The sequence below is a fragment of the Pseudopipra pipra genome, chromosome 17, assembly GCF_036250125.1.
Source record: "Pseudopipra pipra isolate bDixPip1 chromosome 17, bDixPip1.hap1, whole genome shotgun sequence".
NCBI lineage: Eukaryota > Metazoa > Chordata > Aves > Passeriformes > Pipridae > Pseudopipra > Pseudopipra pipra.
Window position 1 is genome coordinate 10,519,959 of NC_087565.1, and position 14,813 is coordinate 10,534,771.

Genomic DNA, 14,813 nt, shown 5'->3' on the forward strand with positions numbered 1-14,813 from the left:
CCCACACAGAGCCTGGGAGATCCTCTGCACCCCCAGCCCACATCACTGCACAGCTGCCCCAGCCCTTTGGCAGGAACTGACTCAGCCTGACTTTTCCTCTCCAGAGAAGCAACTGCTCCACAGATCCCTGCCTGCAAATGGCACTTGCCAGTCACCTGCAGCCAGAGGCCAGGAGCACCAGGTAGAAGGAGAGCTGAGCCCAGCCCCCTGGTCCCCAGAGCACTGCCCCCTCACAACTGCACATTCACCCCAGGCACCCACAAAACCCTATTATAAATTAACCATTTTATTGAATATCAATAAACTGTATATAATTATATAAAAAGTTTCATCATTACAAAATTGTGGCACAAAAATATAAATACCAGTGTACCTTTGAAATGTAAACATCCTCTTTGTAATGATTCCATGAAAACAATGTCCAAAGAAAGATGCATTCAGGAGGCACCTGTCAATACCCATAAATAGGGCTTTTGGCACACACCTGTCGATGGGCAGCCTTGGGACAGGCCACCATTGTATCAGCTGACAAGTGCCTGCTATTAGTCACAGTTCTCTTGAAAAGCAGTTGTTAAGAGTCATATTAACAGGTGCTTGAGTGCATAGCTGCTCTGTAAACAGGGCTGGGGTTTGAAATGGCTACCCCTGCCTTTCATGGACACTGTTAATCTCGCAGGCATTGCAAATTGTCATTGTGCTGGGGAGAAGCAGCTGCTTCACAACTACTGGGATACTGTATTATTGCATAGTTACACCTTCTACAGGCAGTGTATATACACTCGGGGTGGGGGGGGGAGGCAACGTTTTGTCCTTCATTAAAAAAATATTGGTTTTTAGAAGTTACCAAGTGGTTACGATGTTAAAAAAAAAAAAAAACAAACAAAAAAACCCCCCAAAAACCAAACCAAACCAAACAAAAAAACCCCCACCAACAGAAAAACCCCAACCCCCCAAGCTACATGGTTGCAGTGTTAGGTACCGGCGTGGGGCCAGGGTGCAGGTCCAGCCCTGAAAGGTGCCTCTGGCAAGAGGGGGCACCTGCTGAGGGGCTGTGGCAGCAGCAGGGCAGGCTCAGGATGGTGCCCCCGAGTTTCACACACTTGATTTGCCACCCACACTTGCCACTGAGTCCAGTCCTGCATCCCCAGACGCCAGGATGGGAGAAGTGGTCAAAGCACCAAGCCTGTCTGAGTTCAAGAAGCATTTGGACAATTCTCTCAGGCACGTGGTGTGTGATTATTGGGGTGTCCTGCGTGGGGCCACAAGCTGGACTCGATGATCCTGATGGATCCTTTCCAACTCAGGTTATTCTGTGATCATGCTCTTGGATTGCACTGGAGGCACCGAGCGAGGAGTGTGAGGGTCTCAAGGGCCAGAGGAGCTGCGTTCAGCCCGGTGCACACTGCAACGGCGATGGAGGAATCTAACTCCTACAGAAACTAGTTATAATATAGGTATTTGTGATGCGAGAGGCCGGGGGAGTGGAGTCCAGTCCTCAGCGAGAGCCGGAGCAGCCTGTCTCCTCGTGCTTGTGGAGCAGCGACATGCGGGAGAAAGTCCGGGAGCAGGTTTTGCACTGGTACTTCTTTACATCTGAATGGGTCTGCAGGTGGGCGCGGAGATTAGAGCGGTCAGCAAAGGCGCGATTGCAGTGTGTACAGGAAAAGGGCTTTTCACCTATGGGACAAAGAGAAACGCTCCCAATTAACCAGTGCATCAACACATGAGGAATATCAAAGAAGGAGCCATTCATTAGCCAAAGTTTGTGCAGAGCACAGTGAAAAGAAGTGCTGGCTGTTATTGTTCGGAGGGAAAGACGGGTATGTACAGCATTGCTCGGGGAAGAACTGCCGGCTTGGGAATTGCCTACTCCCAGAAAAATCTCTCCTGTGAACCACGGAAAATTAATGCTGGAAACATCTGCAAGCAGCAAGGCTGTTGCACGTACAAACGAAGACACGATACTCGTCTCCTGCCCGGAGCCAAGCAAGGAGTTTGCAGCGAGGCAGGAAAGCCAAGCGCTGTGTGTTAATTATATCATAGCAGGCAGCGGCTGCGAGGCGCCAGCCCAGGGTGAGTGGAGCTATTTCCTCCGCGCTCCCCCTTCTCCTGCCCAGCTCGCATTGAAAAGCCTGGCCAGGGCGAATTCCTCCCAGAAAGACTCTTTTGGAGGAAACAAATGTGTATGCTCAATTTGGAAAGCACAATCAAGTCTACCCGGCTTCCTTCAGCCATCATCTTTAGCACGTTAAGAGGGTGTGAAATCAGTGCCAAGTCACAATTACACTGTCCCGCAGCCCCACAAAGGATGCTCGGGAGATGCATTGTCGGGGCAGCGGGGTGGGCTGCAGCTGCGGCACCCGGAGCCGCGCCAACAGGTGCCTCCAGCACCTGCCCACAGGCCTCGCCCAGGCTTGCACATCTCGGCAGCGGGCGTGCTTGGAGCCGGGCTCATCGCTGCCAGCGGTGGGCAGCCGGGACTGGGGCTCTGCCCTGGCCAGGAGGGCTCCAGCAGTCTCACAGCTCGTTTATGGAATCATGGTGAAGCGTGTGCTGTCGCACTGCGGCCAATGGGCCAGCTCCGGGGAGGCACTGCAGCTGCACAGGTTTACAGGCTGGGCCTTGACCCTGCGCTCGGTTTCAGCCAAGAGGATATTTAAAGGACATTTTAGAGAGATGTGCCAAGGGGGTCTGGGAAGCCCTTATCTTCCCAGATAACAGCCGGCCCGCCGATTCGCTGGGGGCAGCGGAGCAGGGAAGCGGGAGGCGATAAGGGAGGGAGGGAGAGGGAGAAGAGGGGACCTTACCGGTGTGTGTCCGGATGTGGCCCTGCAGCAGCCAGGGCCGAGAGAAGGCCTTCCCGCACATCTTGCAGACGCAGGGCAGCGTGTGGCTCCGGATGTGCATCTTGAGAGCCCCCAGGCTCACATACTCCTTCTCGCAGTATTTGCAGCTGAAAGATTTCCTGGCCTGGGCGTCGCAGTGCAATTGCTTGTGCTTGGAGAGCCCGGCGAAAGTGGAGTACGCTTTGGCACACTGGGCGCAGCGGAAGCGCTCGGCGGCAGCGGGGGCCGAGGCCGGGCTGGGGGGCCCCGAGCTCTTGCCTTCATCCTCCTCGCTGGAGAGCGCCGTCAGGTCCAGGGCGGGGGTCGCGCCTCCCGCCGCCTCGCTGCCCGGGCCGCCCGGGAACAGGCTGGAGAGCAGCCCCGCATCCCACACCACCGGCGGGTAGTAGGCGCCGGGACCGAGCACCTCGGGCGGGGGGATGACGGGCAGAGGGCACGTCTCGTACAGCAGCGGGGCGGCCAGCACTGCGGGAGGCGGCAGCGGTCAGTGGGGCCCGCGGCTCGGGTAGGAACAGCAGCGAGGGGCCCCGACCCACCGCCGCGGGCTCCACGCCCAGGGGCGCGGGGTGCCCAGCCCACCCGTGGAAGGCTCAGTGGGACCCGATCCCAGCCCATCCGTGAGAGACCCGCGCCGCACTCCGGAGTCAGAGGGGCAAAGGAATCCCAGCCCGCCCCATGGAAGCCCAGAGCCAACAGCCCGCCCCGGGGCAAAGAGGACCGACCTCACATCACGAGGGCCCGCGCCCCTGCCCGCCCAGCCGCGAGGGATGGGGCGAAGGGGACCCCATGCCCCTGCTGATTCCCGGCACGGGAAGCTCCCAACTCACCCATGCCCAACCCGCGAGGGAGTCCCCCGTGCCTCCGCCCAGCCCAGGGTACCAGGAAGCGGCTCAGCATCCCGGGACAGCAGGAAGCGGCTCAGCATCCCGGACACGAAGGATCCCGCACCCAACCCCATGCGACGTGCACAAAATTGAAAAAAAAACCACAACAACACCCACCCCCCAAAGTCCCACAGCTCCGCAACCCTGCGAAAAGTCGGTCAATCCCAGCCCGTTCCCGTGTGGAGCCTTAGGAAGATTCCGCACAGGAGCCCCCACCCCACCCCGCGGAACGCCCCACGTGCACAGCCCGTCCACGCACCGGCCTGGCTCTCCAGCTCGCTGTAGTTGGGCTTCTTGCTGGCCGAGAAGTGCTTCTTCACCAGGAAGGAGCGCGGCATCTTGCAGCCCCGGAGCCGCCGCCGCGGGGCCGCCGCGCTGCCGCGCCCGCTGATATGTGCGCGGGGCCGGGGGGGCGGCGCGGGGCGGGGAGGGCGGTGCGGGGCCGCCCCCGGGGGCCGCAGCCAATGGCCCGGGCGGGACGGGGCGGGCACCGGGCAGGTGTTGGTCCTGCCGCCGCCGGGGGCCGAGCCGAGCCTTGGGGAAGGACCCGGGGGCTGCTCCCGCGGGGCGGGCGCGTCGCCCGCCCGGTGCCGGAGTACGAACGCTGGTGCTGATCCAGATGCAACGGGCCGTTCCCGGCTTCCCTCCGAAGTGTTTCCCCGTGCCGCGCTCCCCGCGGGTCCGGCCGGTGCTCCGGAGGGAAGCGGGCAAAGAGCCGTGCGGCTGATCCACGGCCCATGCCCGGTCCAGGCAGGCCGGACGCGGCGGGGCTGAGGAAGGTGCTGTGCTCAGGGGGGATTCCCGGGCCCCCCACGTTTGCCTGTCCTTCCCATGCCCCACGGCTGGGGACTGCGGTGCAGGTTGGGACGAGCCTCCGCCCTGCCCCGCTGGGACACAGTCCGGCAGAGAGCAGGCTTCGCCACAGGTTAATAAAGGTTAATAATCATCCGGGAAGAGGCAATGACTTGCAGAGGAGCAGGATGGATCCCGCACGGCCCTCGGTGACTCCCTCCCTCTGGCAGGGGTCAGGAGCACCTGTCCAGACATGCAGGGAAGGTTTCGAGCAGCAACCGCCCAGCAAGCTGCCCTCTGTTCTCTTCCCTCCTGCCTTCACCTGACTCCTTCCCACGGGCAGTGTGGGTCAAACAGCCCTGTTGAGGCACGCGCTCTGTTTGGCTTCCCCCTTCCCAGGAAACGTGTGCCCACGGGAAGGTGTCCAGGCCTTGCTAGCAGGTGCTGGGGCAGTGGTGAGCAGAGCTATACCAGTCCCCCAAGCCTGGCAGTTAGAAAGCTCAGCCCAGGCTTCCAGCTTATCCCATCCCTCTGGCTCACGTGGGGGTTTCCCTGCTGGAAGGGCTCAGGGCACGGGTCCAGCCACCTGCTGCAGGAGCAGCACTCAGGTCCAGGCCAAGACAGCTGCTGGCGGCAAGGCTGCAGGAGGAGGAGGAACAGGTCCTGCTGGGAATGCCTCCTCTGGCCCTGCCACTCGGAAAAGCACCGTGTGCTGGGCCACTTGTGACTCAACCCCTGCTGACCACGCGTTACTCTTCAGCCACAACCACATGAAATGCAGAAGTGGGAGCAAAGCTTTCCACTGGCACGGCTGCAGCACTGAGCTCACTGTCAGCTTTTCCTCAGGGCAGGAACAGCTTGGAAAGCCTGTCCTGCCAGCCATGCGCATCCTGCCCAGACCAGACGCATTTGCAAACTCTTACCCTGCAGCCACGTGCTCTGGAGCTGGATCATCCCTCCTTGGCTGCGGAATTGCCCGTGGCTTTCGGCAGGTGTTTATCTGCAAAACTCATCCCTGAATCAGCCTGAAGTTCAGGGGAAAATGTGCCCCTGAAGGCTTTGGGGGATGCAAATCACAGAGGCGAGGTCCCCCCCTTTTCTCTCGGGGGTCCAGAGGTGCAGCAGCCCCTGGGGCAGGGGTCAGCAGTCTGGGTGCTGTGCAGGTGCCTCCCCCAGCCCCTCAGCAGTGCCCCCCCCCCCGTCCTCCACCTGCCACGGATGTGGTTACACTGGGGACACTCATACAAGGAACACAGTGAGGTGGTTTTCTTTCAAGAAGCAAAGCCTGCTCCTCTGTTCTTTCTGAAATGGTAATAATCTGTTCCAATCACTGCATGTGGAAAAAACTTGCCTGTGCTAGGGGAAAAACTGAGACCAAGTGACCTGACCTGCCTGTGAGCCAGGATGCTACAGGACAGAGAGCAGGACACAGAGGGGAGGGGAAGCTCTGCAATGGTTCATGGGCTGGAAGTGACAGTGGTTTCTCAGCTGTCCCACCCTGCACTGAAGTACTGGGTTGTGGCAGCACCTGAGCCTTAGGGCAATCAGAGTAGACTGGGCACCACCCTGTGGCACAGCTCCAATCCCAGACCCACATGGACTGGCCCAAGGAGCTCACATGTACACTCCAACCACCTCCAGAGCAACAGATCTGCTACAAATTACTTCTTATTTATTACTGCTTATTACTTTCTTTGGCCCCATGGCTCTGTGAAGCATCTCGAATATCTGGCTGCAGAGCAGAGCACCTGGCACCAAGGGAGGCTGTGGTGGGGCGAAGGGAAGCTCTGACCATGAGCTGTGGGGATGGGGTGTGAAACCTCACTGCAAGGCTGGAGAAGCTCCCTGGAACCCACCGCAGCCCCTGAGCCCGGTGGAGAAGGCCGGGCTGAGCACAGGGCCGGGAGGAGGGAGCCTCGCTCTCTCCAAGATGCAAGACCTCCCTCTGCTGTCAGCGCTCGCCGAGCGGCCACCGCTGCAGCGGGGCGGGGGAGCTCATCCCCTGCACTCGGGTTGGGGGACGGACCGTCACTCTCTGCATGGGGGACTAAAGCTGCTCCCAGAAGCTCCACTGAATTCTTTGTTTAAACCAAAACGTCTGAGTACCGGGTAAAGACAGAACAAATGTGAGAAGAACTAGACCCAAGTCTGTAGCAATGACACTAATTTTTCACTAAGTGCTAAGTATTTTCTGGGGTTTTGAGGAAGGAGTAGGGAAGGAAAAGCAAGGTTTCATAGTGGTTTCAACAGTCCTGTAGAATAATGGAATTTGCCCATAAAACAGTGAGTTGCTTTTGATGAAGCACAGACCAATGCAACTGTGACGTGAAGCTCTGCATTAGGAAAACAAATAAAACCCCAGACCCAAAAGAGGTAAATGCCCCATTATAATTTTTAGTATATTAAAAAAAAAAGCTTTAGGACTATGAGCACATCCCTCATTTGCTTTTCCACGACTTAACACAGCCTTGGTTGATTAATCCTTCCTGCATTGGTCTCACCAGTACCTGTGCAGGATAGCTGGCCAAGGGCCTCAAAGGAAATTTGCTATTCTCTTGTCAATCAGGTGACATGAGGACCTGGAATATACCACCAGTGCTTTATTATGGATAGGATCCTTGACAAGATCTCATCCCCACAGCGTAAGGAGACCATGGGGATTTACCACTGTAATTCCAGATGAAGCAATGCCTGTGCGTTAGGCAATTAATGCCGACAACAATTTGTCAGACCTATTAAGGCCAGTCGTTAGCTGGAGAAAGATGCACTTAATAAAATAGCTCAGCTGCTATCCTGTCTCCTCCCATCCTGTCTCTCTGTGCTAATTGTCCTATTGAGGCTGACTCCTTGTGCCAGACTTGGGGAATTTCACAGGTCCGAGCTGGCCCGATTGCATTATCACCCACAATGGGCGCTCAGGGTTTGCGGCTGCACGATCAGGTGCTGACGAGGCGAGAGCAGCTCTGGCAGAGCACTTCACTCTTCCGCAGGGACACTCCGAGGGTTTGGAAGCCCAGGCCGGCTTGTTCTATACTAAGGATTTTTTAGTGACCCAAATGAGCTGAACGGCTTTACATCAACCCACAAGTATCATCAGTAAGACACCCCAGCGAGTGCAAACATGTCTGTGTGTGTTGATGGAGTCAGCAGCGTGGAGACTCAAGGCTCCTCAGCAGCTGGGCTCAGTGGAACTCTGTGTGTATCTCAGGGCAGCCCGATGGGTGCTCAGCAGATGGGAAGCAGTGCTGTCCACGCTGCTGTTGCTCACTCCTCACTCCTGGAACCAAACCTCAAGCACAACTAGCATGCATTTTCCAGCCAGTACTCAGCTATGGCAGCTGCAGTGGTCTCCACAGAAAAGCCCTGCTGGACTCTCGAGAGGTTGTTTCCATGGATTACAGGAGGATCCCACCCAAGGATGCACCTGCAGTGCTCTGGTCAGCTCCAGCACAATTTTATCCACACTCAATCTGAACTGTTTTTCATAACCTCCATGGTCCGCTCTTTGAAAGATTATAAATAAAGTTCCAACTAATCAGCACAAAATATTTAATGGAAGCCAAAAGTTAAAGTTCCTGCATTTCTCAACATCTACTGTGCTCTCTGCAGAGTTATGCAGCTGGCAAGAAGAGTTTTTCAGGAGGTCTTCCATGAGGAAGAAATGACAAGGGGTGACACAAAGATAGGATTTTATAAATTAAATGGCCTTTATTTGTAACTTGTCTTCAAAAGTCAAAAACATGACAAAGTAATTGCTCGGAAGCTCTAACTGCTCCTTAAACATTTTACCAGAATTGCGTGGAAGTGCACTTAGAACAGTAGCAGGAATCTGGATTCCTGGCAATGGGCATCACCAAACTGCACTCTAGCCAGAACCCAGAGATCCCCATCCAACCCCCAATAAATTGTCATCTCTTTGCAGGTCAAGCATTAAAATAACCACCTTCAATCACAGTTCCTTTCCCACAGAACCATGAGATCCACAATTCCCACCCTCCAGGACTGAGCTTCCAGTCCCCATGCAGATACTTAGTGATAAGTCTGTAACAGCTCATACCAAGGGGAAAACACACTAAACCCAAGTTCAACTGATGCATGTTAGAGGTCTGGCTGGACACAAAGTTTGATCAGAGGTTTTCGGTGGGGTGGTTTCATTATTTTCAGGGTAAGGCTACACTGCAGTCTGAAGAGCATGATGAGTAAGGTTACTGCTCAAATAAATTAATTAGTGCTCAGTTCTGGGGTGGTGCAGGTCCACTGCTCCAATTGCAATGCTTACATTAGACATCTCAACACTAAAGTGATTTACAAGTTCTGGTCGGGTGTCTTAGACTGTTACATCTCAACAGCTTGTCTGTGAAGTTACTGAAAACATCAAATTAAAACTAAGGAATCTCTGTGCTAAAAGTGTAGGCTTGAAAACAGAGTATCCATTGACCACAGACTGGAATTGTCATCCTGCTTTCAGGGTTATATTTTAATTTTTCTTGAAAGCTACACCTGACTCTACACACATACTGCTAGCTAGATGGAAAACCATCCAAGTACAGCTTCAGCTGCTGTGGGAACATTTATATTAAGAACAGGAATTCAAAATACCTGATTAAATCTGTAATGCAAAAAGAAAGTGCTGTGAACTACTGCTAAGTTTTGCCACCAGTTTGTCTTGAGAGATGGAAAAACCAGGAATATATATGAAAATTTTAGTTTAAATAGAAAGCAGAGGTATTGAAAAAAACCTTCTGAATTCCCCTGTCAGGATAAGGCTTAAAATCACTAAAAAACCAGTTTCAAAGCCACCAATTTAATCATAAAGCCAGCAGTTATGATTAATATTTGCTAATATAGTTAAAAATTATGTGTTTTAACTAAGACCAACAATTAAGTTAATTTTACAGGCTAGAAATTATAGTAAGAGTAGGGAGGAAAGTAATCATCATGCATAGAACTGAAGTATTTTGGGCTAGTTGATTACACAGTGCAAAGATTTGCTAAGAAAGTTTACAGTTTGAAGATTCATACTGAGGATATGTTTTCCATATAATTGGGAGGCTGCCTGTAAGGACTGAAACACTGGGAAACATTATGGAATCACAGGTATCAGAGGTCACTTTAAATGAGAGCTGGTCTGACAGTTACAGTTAGCACCTGGAAGTCTCACTAAAGGGAAACAGAGCTACAAATACACCTCACATACTATCACTTGGGATATGTAAATGAGACTGGGAAGAGATATTTATTAACTAGTTCAGGCCACTCCATTTGGAATGTTTCTGTTTTTAGACAGTCAAAGGAACACAACTGCCAAAGAAACCAAGAAATGGGCACAGGGAAAGGAAAAAGATTTGGTTCCCACATGGTGACCTACAATTAAGCTTTGTGTGAAGCAAGTAGAAAAATGAGGCTGATAGGGCTGAATGGCAAGAGACCATGATACCAAAAGACTTGAGTGGTACAGAAATATCAAACCAGGATTTGAAACTGAGATAGGATTAAAGTCTTCCATATTTCTGGACGCCTGAGTTAGTCTTGGGATGTGCAGGGAGAAGTGCAAGGATGCTGGGCATTTCCCCCTTGTGGAAGCTTGGTTTTACAGTTAATCTTCTAGCTGGATCATTTATCCCTCAAAGAACGCATCAAAACCTGTTCCATCATGTCATCTTCATCAGCATCATAATCCTGTGAACAAAGGGGACAGAAATTCTTTATTGCAACAGCCACGCTGGTTAATACAACAAATAACAGCAGCAAAAGCTGTCCTTCCCTTTGACTCTCCAATTCCTCCCAGGACACCATGTGCAGGGTGGGGTTTCACAGCAGTGGCCATGTCACACAGCCCAGGTTTATGAGCCATCAGGCTGCATTCCAAGGGGGAGGATACACATACCACAAAGGTGTCGTAGGAGAAGCGATGTCGCCTCTGCAGATGCTCCATGAAGTTAGCACTCCTGTAATTTGGATCTCCCCATGGCATTGAGGCACAAATCGGGCAAACCTTCAAGAAAAACCCAAAAAAAGCCAATTAGGCCCCAATGGTTAAATCCTTTTACATTGGCAGCATGGAGGGCAGGGCAGGGACAGTGTGGAGGGTTGAAGTTCAAGGTTTGTGCTGCCACTATTTTATGTGCAAAGTGCTGCCCAATACCTTGCTGGGATATTTGATACAAAAGCCTCAGACAATTTTAATTGATGTCGTAGATCTCTGAAATGGAACAGCTTACTCTTCTCCCACATTCAGAAAATCAGAACTCACTACTCTCCAGGAGAAAAAAGGAACTTTTTTTCCTGACTAATTTGGAATTCCAAAAAACTTCCCAGAAAAACGAAAGTTTCAAATTCAGTTCCATGTTTTGCAATTCCTCTTACATAAGAGGAAGTATCACAGAAAGACTACTAGAACGGTATACTATTTTTTGCAAGCATTTTCCCCAGTGGCTTATAGTATCTTCTTGCTGAAAACAGCACAGAGGAAAGTCAAATGTACGACCTTTTTTTAAATTATATTTTATTAATTTGCTGTGTCCAATTAACTCTGAGTGTCTGCCATTTTTCAAATATGAAAGGAGGATGTGGCCCAGCTGCAGTCAGAGTAGAGACCAGTCACCTCCAGAGAATGCACTGAAAGCCAACAGCAGAATTATGTGAGAGTTAAAGGCATGACCAGCAGAGCCACACTGGACTTAACAGAAATAATTATATGCACTTAGTTCAAGACTTAGTTCAAGAGTAAGTCTCTAATTCACTGTTTCAAAGGGCTTTAAGACTAGACTTAGTTGCAATTCTTGCACCAAGACTCTTTATTACCACTTGTTTTGCATCCATGCTGTGCAATGCTTTGCAGTGTTCAACCAGCCCTTCCTGATCAAAGTTTTTCTCGCTGCAATACGGACAAGGAAAGGTGAAGCGATTTGGGAAGTTCCTGGTTGAGGGGGGAGGAGAAAAAAAGGTTATTTACACATACAAATTATTCAAAGCAATAATCTTACTTATTCAATTAGGACAAGCTAATTCTAACAATCAGTTTGTAAACTCCTAACAATAGCTTAAGGAACTCAACGTTGTTCATATTAGACTGATCTACAGTTCTTCTACAAATGTTCCAAGTGCCAAATGTTCTCTTTAAATGCACAGGGTACCACACACACAAGTGCACTGCAACCAATTCCTACTTCCCCTCATCATAAGTGAGTACAACTAAGAGACAGACAGATAGAAGCTTCTTTTAAAAACCCAGCCACATTGTACAGAATAACCTGATCTTAAAGATGTCCTGTGCATGGACTAAGCAGAAGCAGCACAGCTTGCCTGGGCACAGTCAGCTGCAGGATTAAGGCTCAGTTTTTAACTATATAAAAATTAACACCCAAACCGAGCGAGGAGGTAAAGTCTGCTCGTACTTTAAGATTCCTTTTTGTGACAAAAAAGCCAAGCGCTTCAGAGCAGAGCTGTTACCTGGTGTTGTGGAGGGGCTCTTTAGTCACAGCTTTCACACCTTCCATGATGTAATTCTGGTACTTGGAGCAGGAGGCCGCGTGGCTGCGCATCTTGGAGAGGTACATCTGTGCAGGCAACAATGGCACAGCACATTAATTTAAACTACCTGCACTTCCTGCTACACTTCTAAGCAGAAGCAGCAAACATGTAATCCAGAGCAGCTTTCTGTACAAGTGTTAAAGCAGAAAATCCAAATACTTCAGCTGGTGAGGTGGAAAACTTTTGAGATACAGATTAGTTAACCTGTAACTTTGCTGCCTGTACTATGTTACACACACCCCTGCTCAGGACAGCTCACTTCTCTTAACCTATACTACATACTATTTTATATACCATACTATAGTAGATAAACAAAAGCTTCCTATAAAGCCAGTTCACCTGGTCACTGAGGAGAACAGTGTATGGAAAATAACTCGGCTTTTAGGACAGCTCTTGGTATAAACTGATTGCTAATTGTTCAATCCCATTAATGAAAACTCAGATTTACAACAAGGGAAGCTGTAACTCAAGACACTGCAGTTTTCTCTCAGCTGGAATGGAGACAGAATGAAGAAATGACCCAGAAATAAACAGTGAAACTAACTGAACCCTTACCCTCACCTTAGTTTGTCTAATTATCCTTTTCCTGTTGCTCTGTCATGTGTTAGGATATTTTCTTATACATTCACTTAATGTATAAGGGGCTAAGCAGCTCAACTTCACCAAGGGAAAGGGAAGCCCAGGAAGGATGTCACACAGGCATTCAACATGCAAGACACAACAACCAGTAAGTCCATGGAATACACCAGCCATGCAAGACAACTCTGATTCGTGACTATTGCAAAAAAAGCAAATAAATTTCTGTTAAGGAGCCAGAGCTCACTCTCTAACCCCCACAGGCACTGTTTCATTACACTGTTTCATTCACAAGGACGTTGCCACAGCAGCAAGGTTTTACTGTAATTTTAAAATCAGTCTCTTTCATCTGAAATTCACTTCCTGAACAACAAAAAAACTGTGGAAAGAATGCCAACATTTGGGTGCTGCCTTTATCAAATACCTTTAGAACATATCAGAATGAACATTTTGACCTGATTCTGCCGAAAGCTGAGGAGCAAGCACTTTATTTCCCTCTAAGCAGTGTCACTGAGCAGGCACACCTCAGGCACTTAACTTCCAACCACCTTCATACCTTTTTGTTGCAGCCATTGCAAGTGGTCTCTGTGGTTTCAATCTGCTTTTCCAGGTCCAGAGCTCTGCTCCCAGGGGACAGGGTGCTGCGGCACACACCACACACTGGTTTTTTGGGCTTGAGACACTCCTGCAGGCACGGCGTGCAGAACCTGTGGTGGAGAAAAACCTGTGGTGGGCACCAGCACCACACCCACTGCCCTCCCTGCCCCCTGCCCGCAGGGATGACCGAGTCCTGAGACATGAGATCGGGGAAAGCAGCGCCCGTTGGCACTCGGGCACCCAAGGGAGGAGCAGGAGGATCCCAGGCCGTCCTGCCCAGCGTTATTTGCTGTTGGACAGGGCTCTGTGCCCTCGCTTTCCGCTGAGAATTGATGCCTTAAGCCCCTAATGTTTTTTTTTTATTTTTCTAATACTGGTAAGCCTTAAAGTTTTATAAGTGGATTTTGAAGGCAGCAACCCTCCCTCCTTTGTCCCTTTCCCTTTCTCTCTAGCACCCTTGTTTACACATTCCTTAACCCTCTTACCCCATTCTATGCTCCCTATATCAATCCTACTCCTGAAACCAGTAGAAATGTTTAGTCTTTTGTCAAGGCAAGGCCTAGATTGTTGGCAGAACAGCATATCAGGGCCTAAACCACAGAATATGGTCAAGAATTGGGTAACTATGTGCCTTTTGTGCTCTGAGGGAGAGGAAGATGGGATGAACAGGGGGTCCCGAAAGCCCCCCGACTCAATTCTCAGGGGGTGGACCCGGGGCGGACCATTTTTTTTTTATTATTTTTTTTTTTTTTTTTTTTTGGATAATGTTTTTTTTTATTTTTCTAATACTGGTAAGCCTTATAAGTTTTATAAGTGGATTTTGAAGGCAGCAGAATCATAAAGTGGTTTGGTTGGAAGAGACCTTAAAGCTCATCTCGTTCCTACCCCAGCCATGGGCAGGGACACCTTCCACTAGCCCAGGTTGCTCCAAGCCCCGTCCAACCTGGCCTTGGACATTTCCAGGGATGGGGCAGCCACAGCTTCTCTGGGCAACCTGTGCCAGGGCCTCCCCACCCTCACAGGGAAGGATTTCTTCCCAAAATCCCATCTAACCCTGCCCTCTAGCAGCAGGAAGCCATTCCCCCTTGTCCCGGCGCTCCGTGCCCGCATCCTTCAGCAAGGTGAGGAACCGAAAGTGCAAGAATAGCGGCTTTATTTCTGCCTCTGCTTTTCTTTAAATCTCTCTTTCACGGACGCTCCAGGTCACCCCTCAGCCGCTGCCGAGTCGCAGAGCAGCCCGCGGAGCCCCTGCCCTCAGCCCCTGCCCTCACACCGCCGCCCCCCTGAGCCGCCCCTGGCCCCAGCCCCCTCCGAGCTGCGGCTCCTCCGGAGGCCCCGCAGCCCCCGCGGACCCAGCCCCGACACCTTCCCCCCCGCCCCGTCCGCCGGCGGGCGCTCACACGTGTCCGCAGGGGACGCGCATGGGGCTCTCGAACACCTCGAGGCACACGGGGCAGGTGAGGCGGGACAGCGGGTCCTGCCGCCGCTCCGGGACCCGCGACGAGCCGCCCGCCGCCATCTTCCGCCGCGCCGCCAGGGGGCGCACTGCGCACGCGCGGCCCCGCCCCGCCCCGGGGCGGGACCG

At 51.7% G+C, this 14,813-nt stretch overlaps 2 protein-coding genes across 2 annotated transcripts; both read right to left on the minus strand.

Annotated features, from left to right (window-relative positions):
- Positions 1-270: 270 nt before the first annotated feature.
- SNAI1 (snail family transcriptional repressor 1) lies at positions 271-4,384 on the minus strand. The gene is made up of 3 exons (XM_064674229.1): positions 3,990-4,384; positions 2,808-3,311; positions 271-1,677 (listed from the first exon to the last, which is right to left on the minus strand). The coding sequence occupies exons 1-3, from the start codon at positions 4,066-4,068 to the stop codon at positions 1,496-1,498; spliced, it is 765 nt and encodes a 254-aa protein (XP_064530299.1). The 5' UTR covers positions 4,069-4,384; the 3' UTR covers positions 271-1,495.
- A 3,821-nt stretch (positions 4,385-8,205) lies between these two features.
- On the minus strand, positions 8,206-14,796 carry RNF114 (ring finger protein 114). The gene is made up of 6 exons (XM_064674233.1): positions 14,629-14,796; positions 13,188-13,338; positions 11,975-12,081; positions 11,327-11,441; positions 10,410-10,517; positions 8,206-10,201 (listed from the first exon to the last, which is right to left on the minus strand). Exons 1-6 carry the CDS (start codon positions 14,745-14,747, stop codon positions 10,136-10,138), a joined length of 666 nt encoding a protein of 221 aa, XP_064530303.1. The 5' UTR covers positions 14,748-14,796; the 3' UTR covers positions 8,206-10,135.
- Positions 14,797-14,813: the final 17 nt, after the last annotated feature.

Excerpts from the sequence above, each read along its gene's own strand:
- RNF114 (XM_064674233.1), bottom strand. The coding sequence starts at position 14,747 with ATGGCGGCGGGCGGCTCGTCGCGGGTCCCGGAGCGGCGGCAGGACCCG. Across the intron at positions 10,518-11,326 it reads GCATGGATGCAAAACAAGTG|GTTTGCCCGATTTGTGCCTC; the intron begins GTAATAAAGAGT and ends TTTTTCTTGAAG. Across the intron at positions 10,202-10,409 it reads TCTCCTACGACACCTTTGTG|GATTATGATGCTGATGAAGA; the intron begins GTATGTGTATCC and ends CTTTGTTCACAG.
- SNAI1 (XM_064674229.1), bottom strand. The coding sequence starts at position 4,068 with ATGCCGCGCTCCTTCCTGGTGAAGAAGCACTTCTCGGCCAGCAAGAAG. Across the intron at positions 3,312-3,989 it reads CGAGCTGGAGAGCCAGGCCG|TGCTGGCCGCCCCGCTGCTG; the intron begins GTGCGTGGACGG and ends CGCCTCCCGCAG. Across the intron at positions 1,678-2,807 it reads CCACATCCGGACACACACCG|GTGAAAAGCCCTTTTCCTGT; the intron begins GTAAGGTCCCCT and ends TTTGTCCCATAG.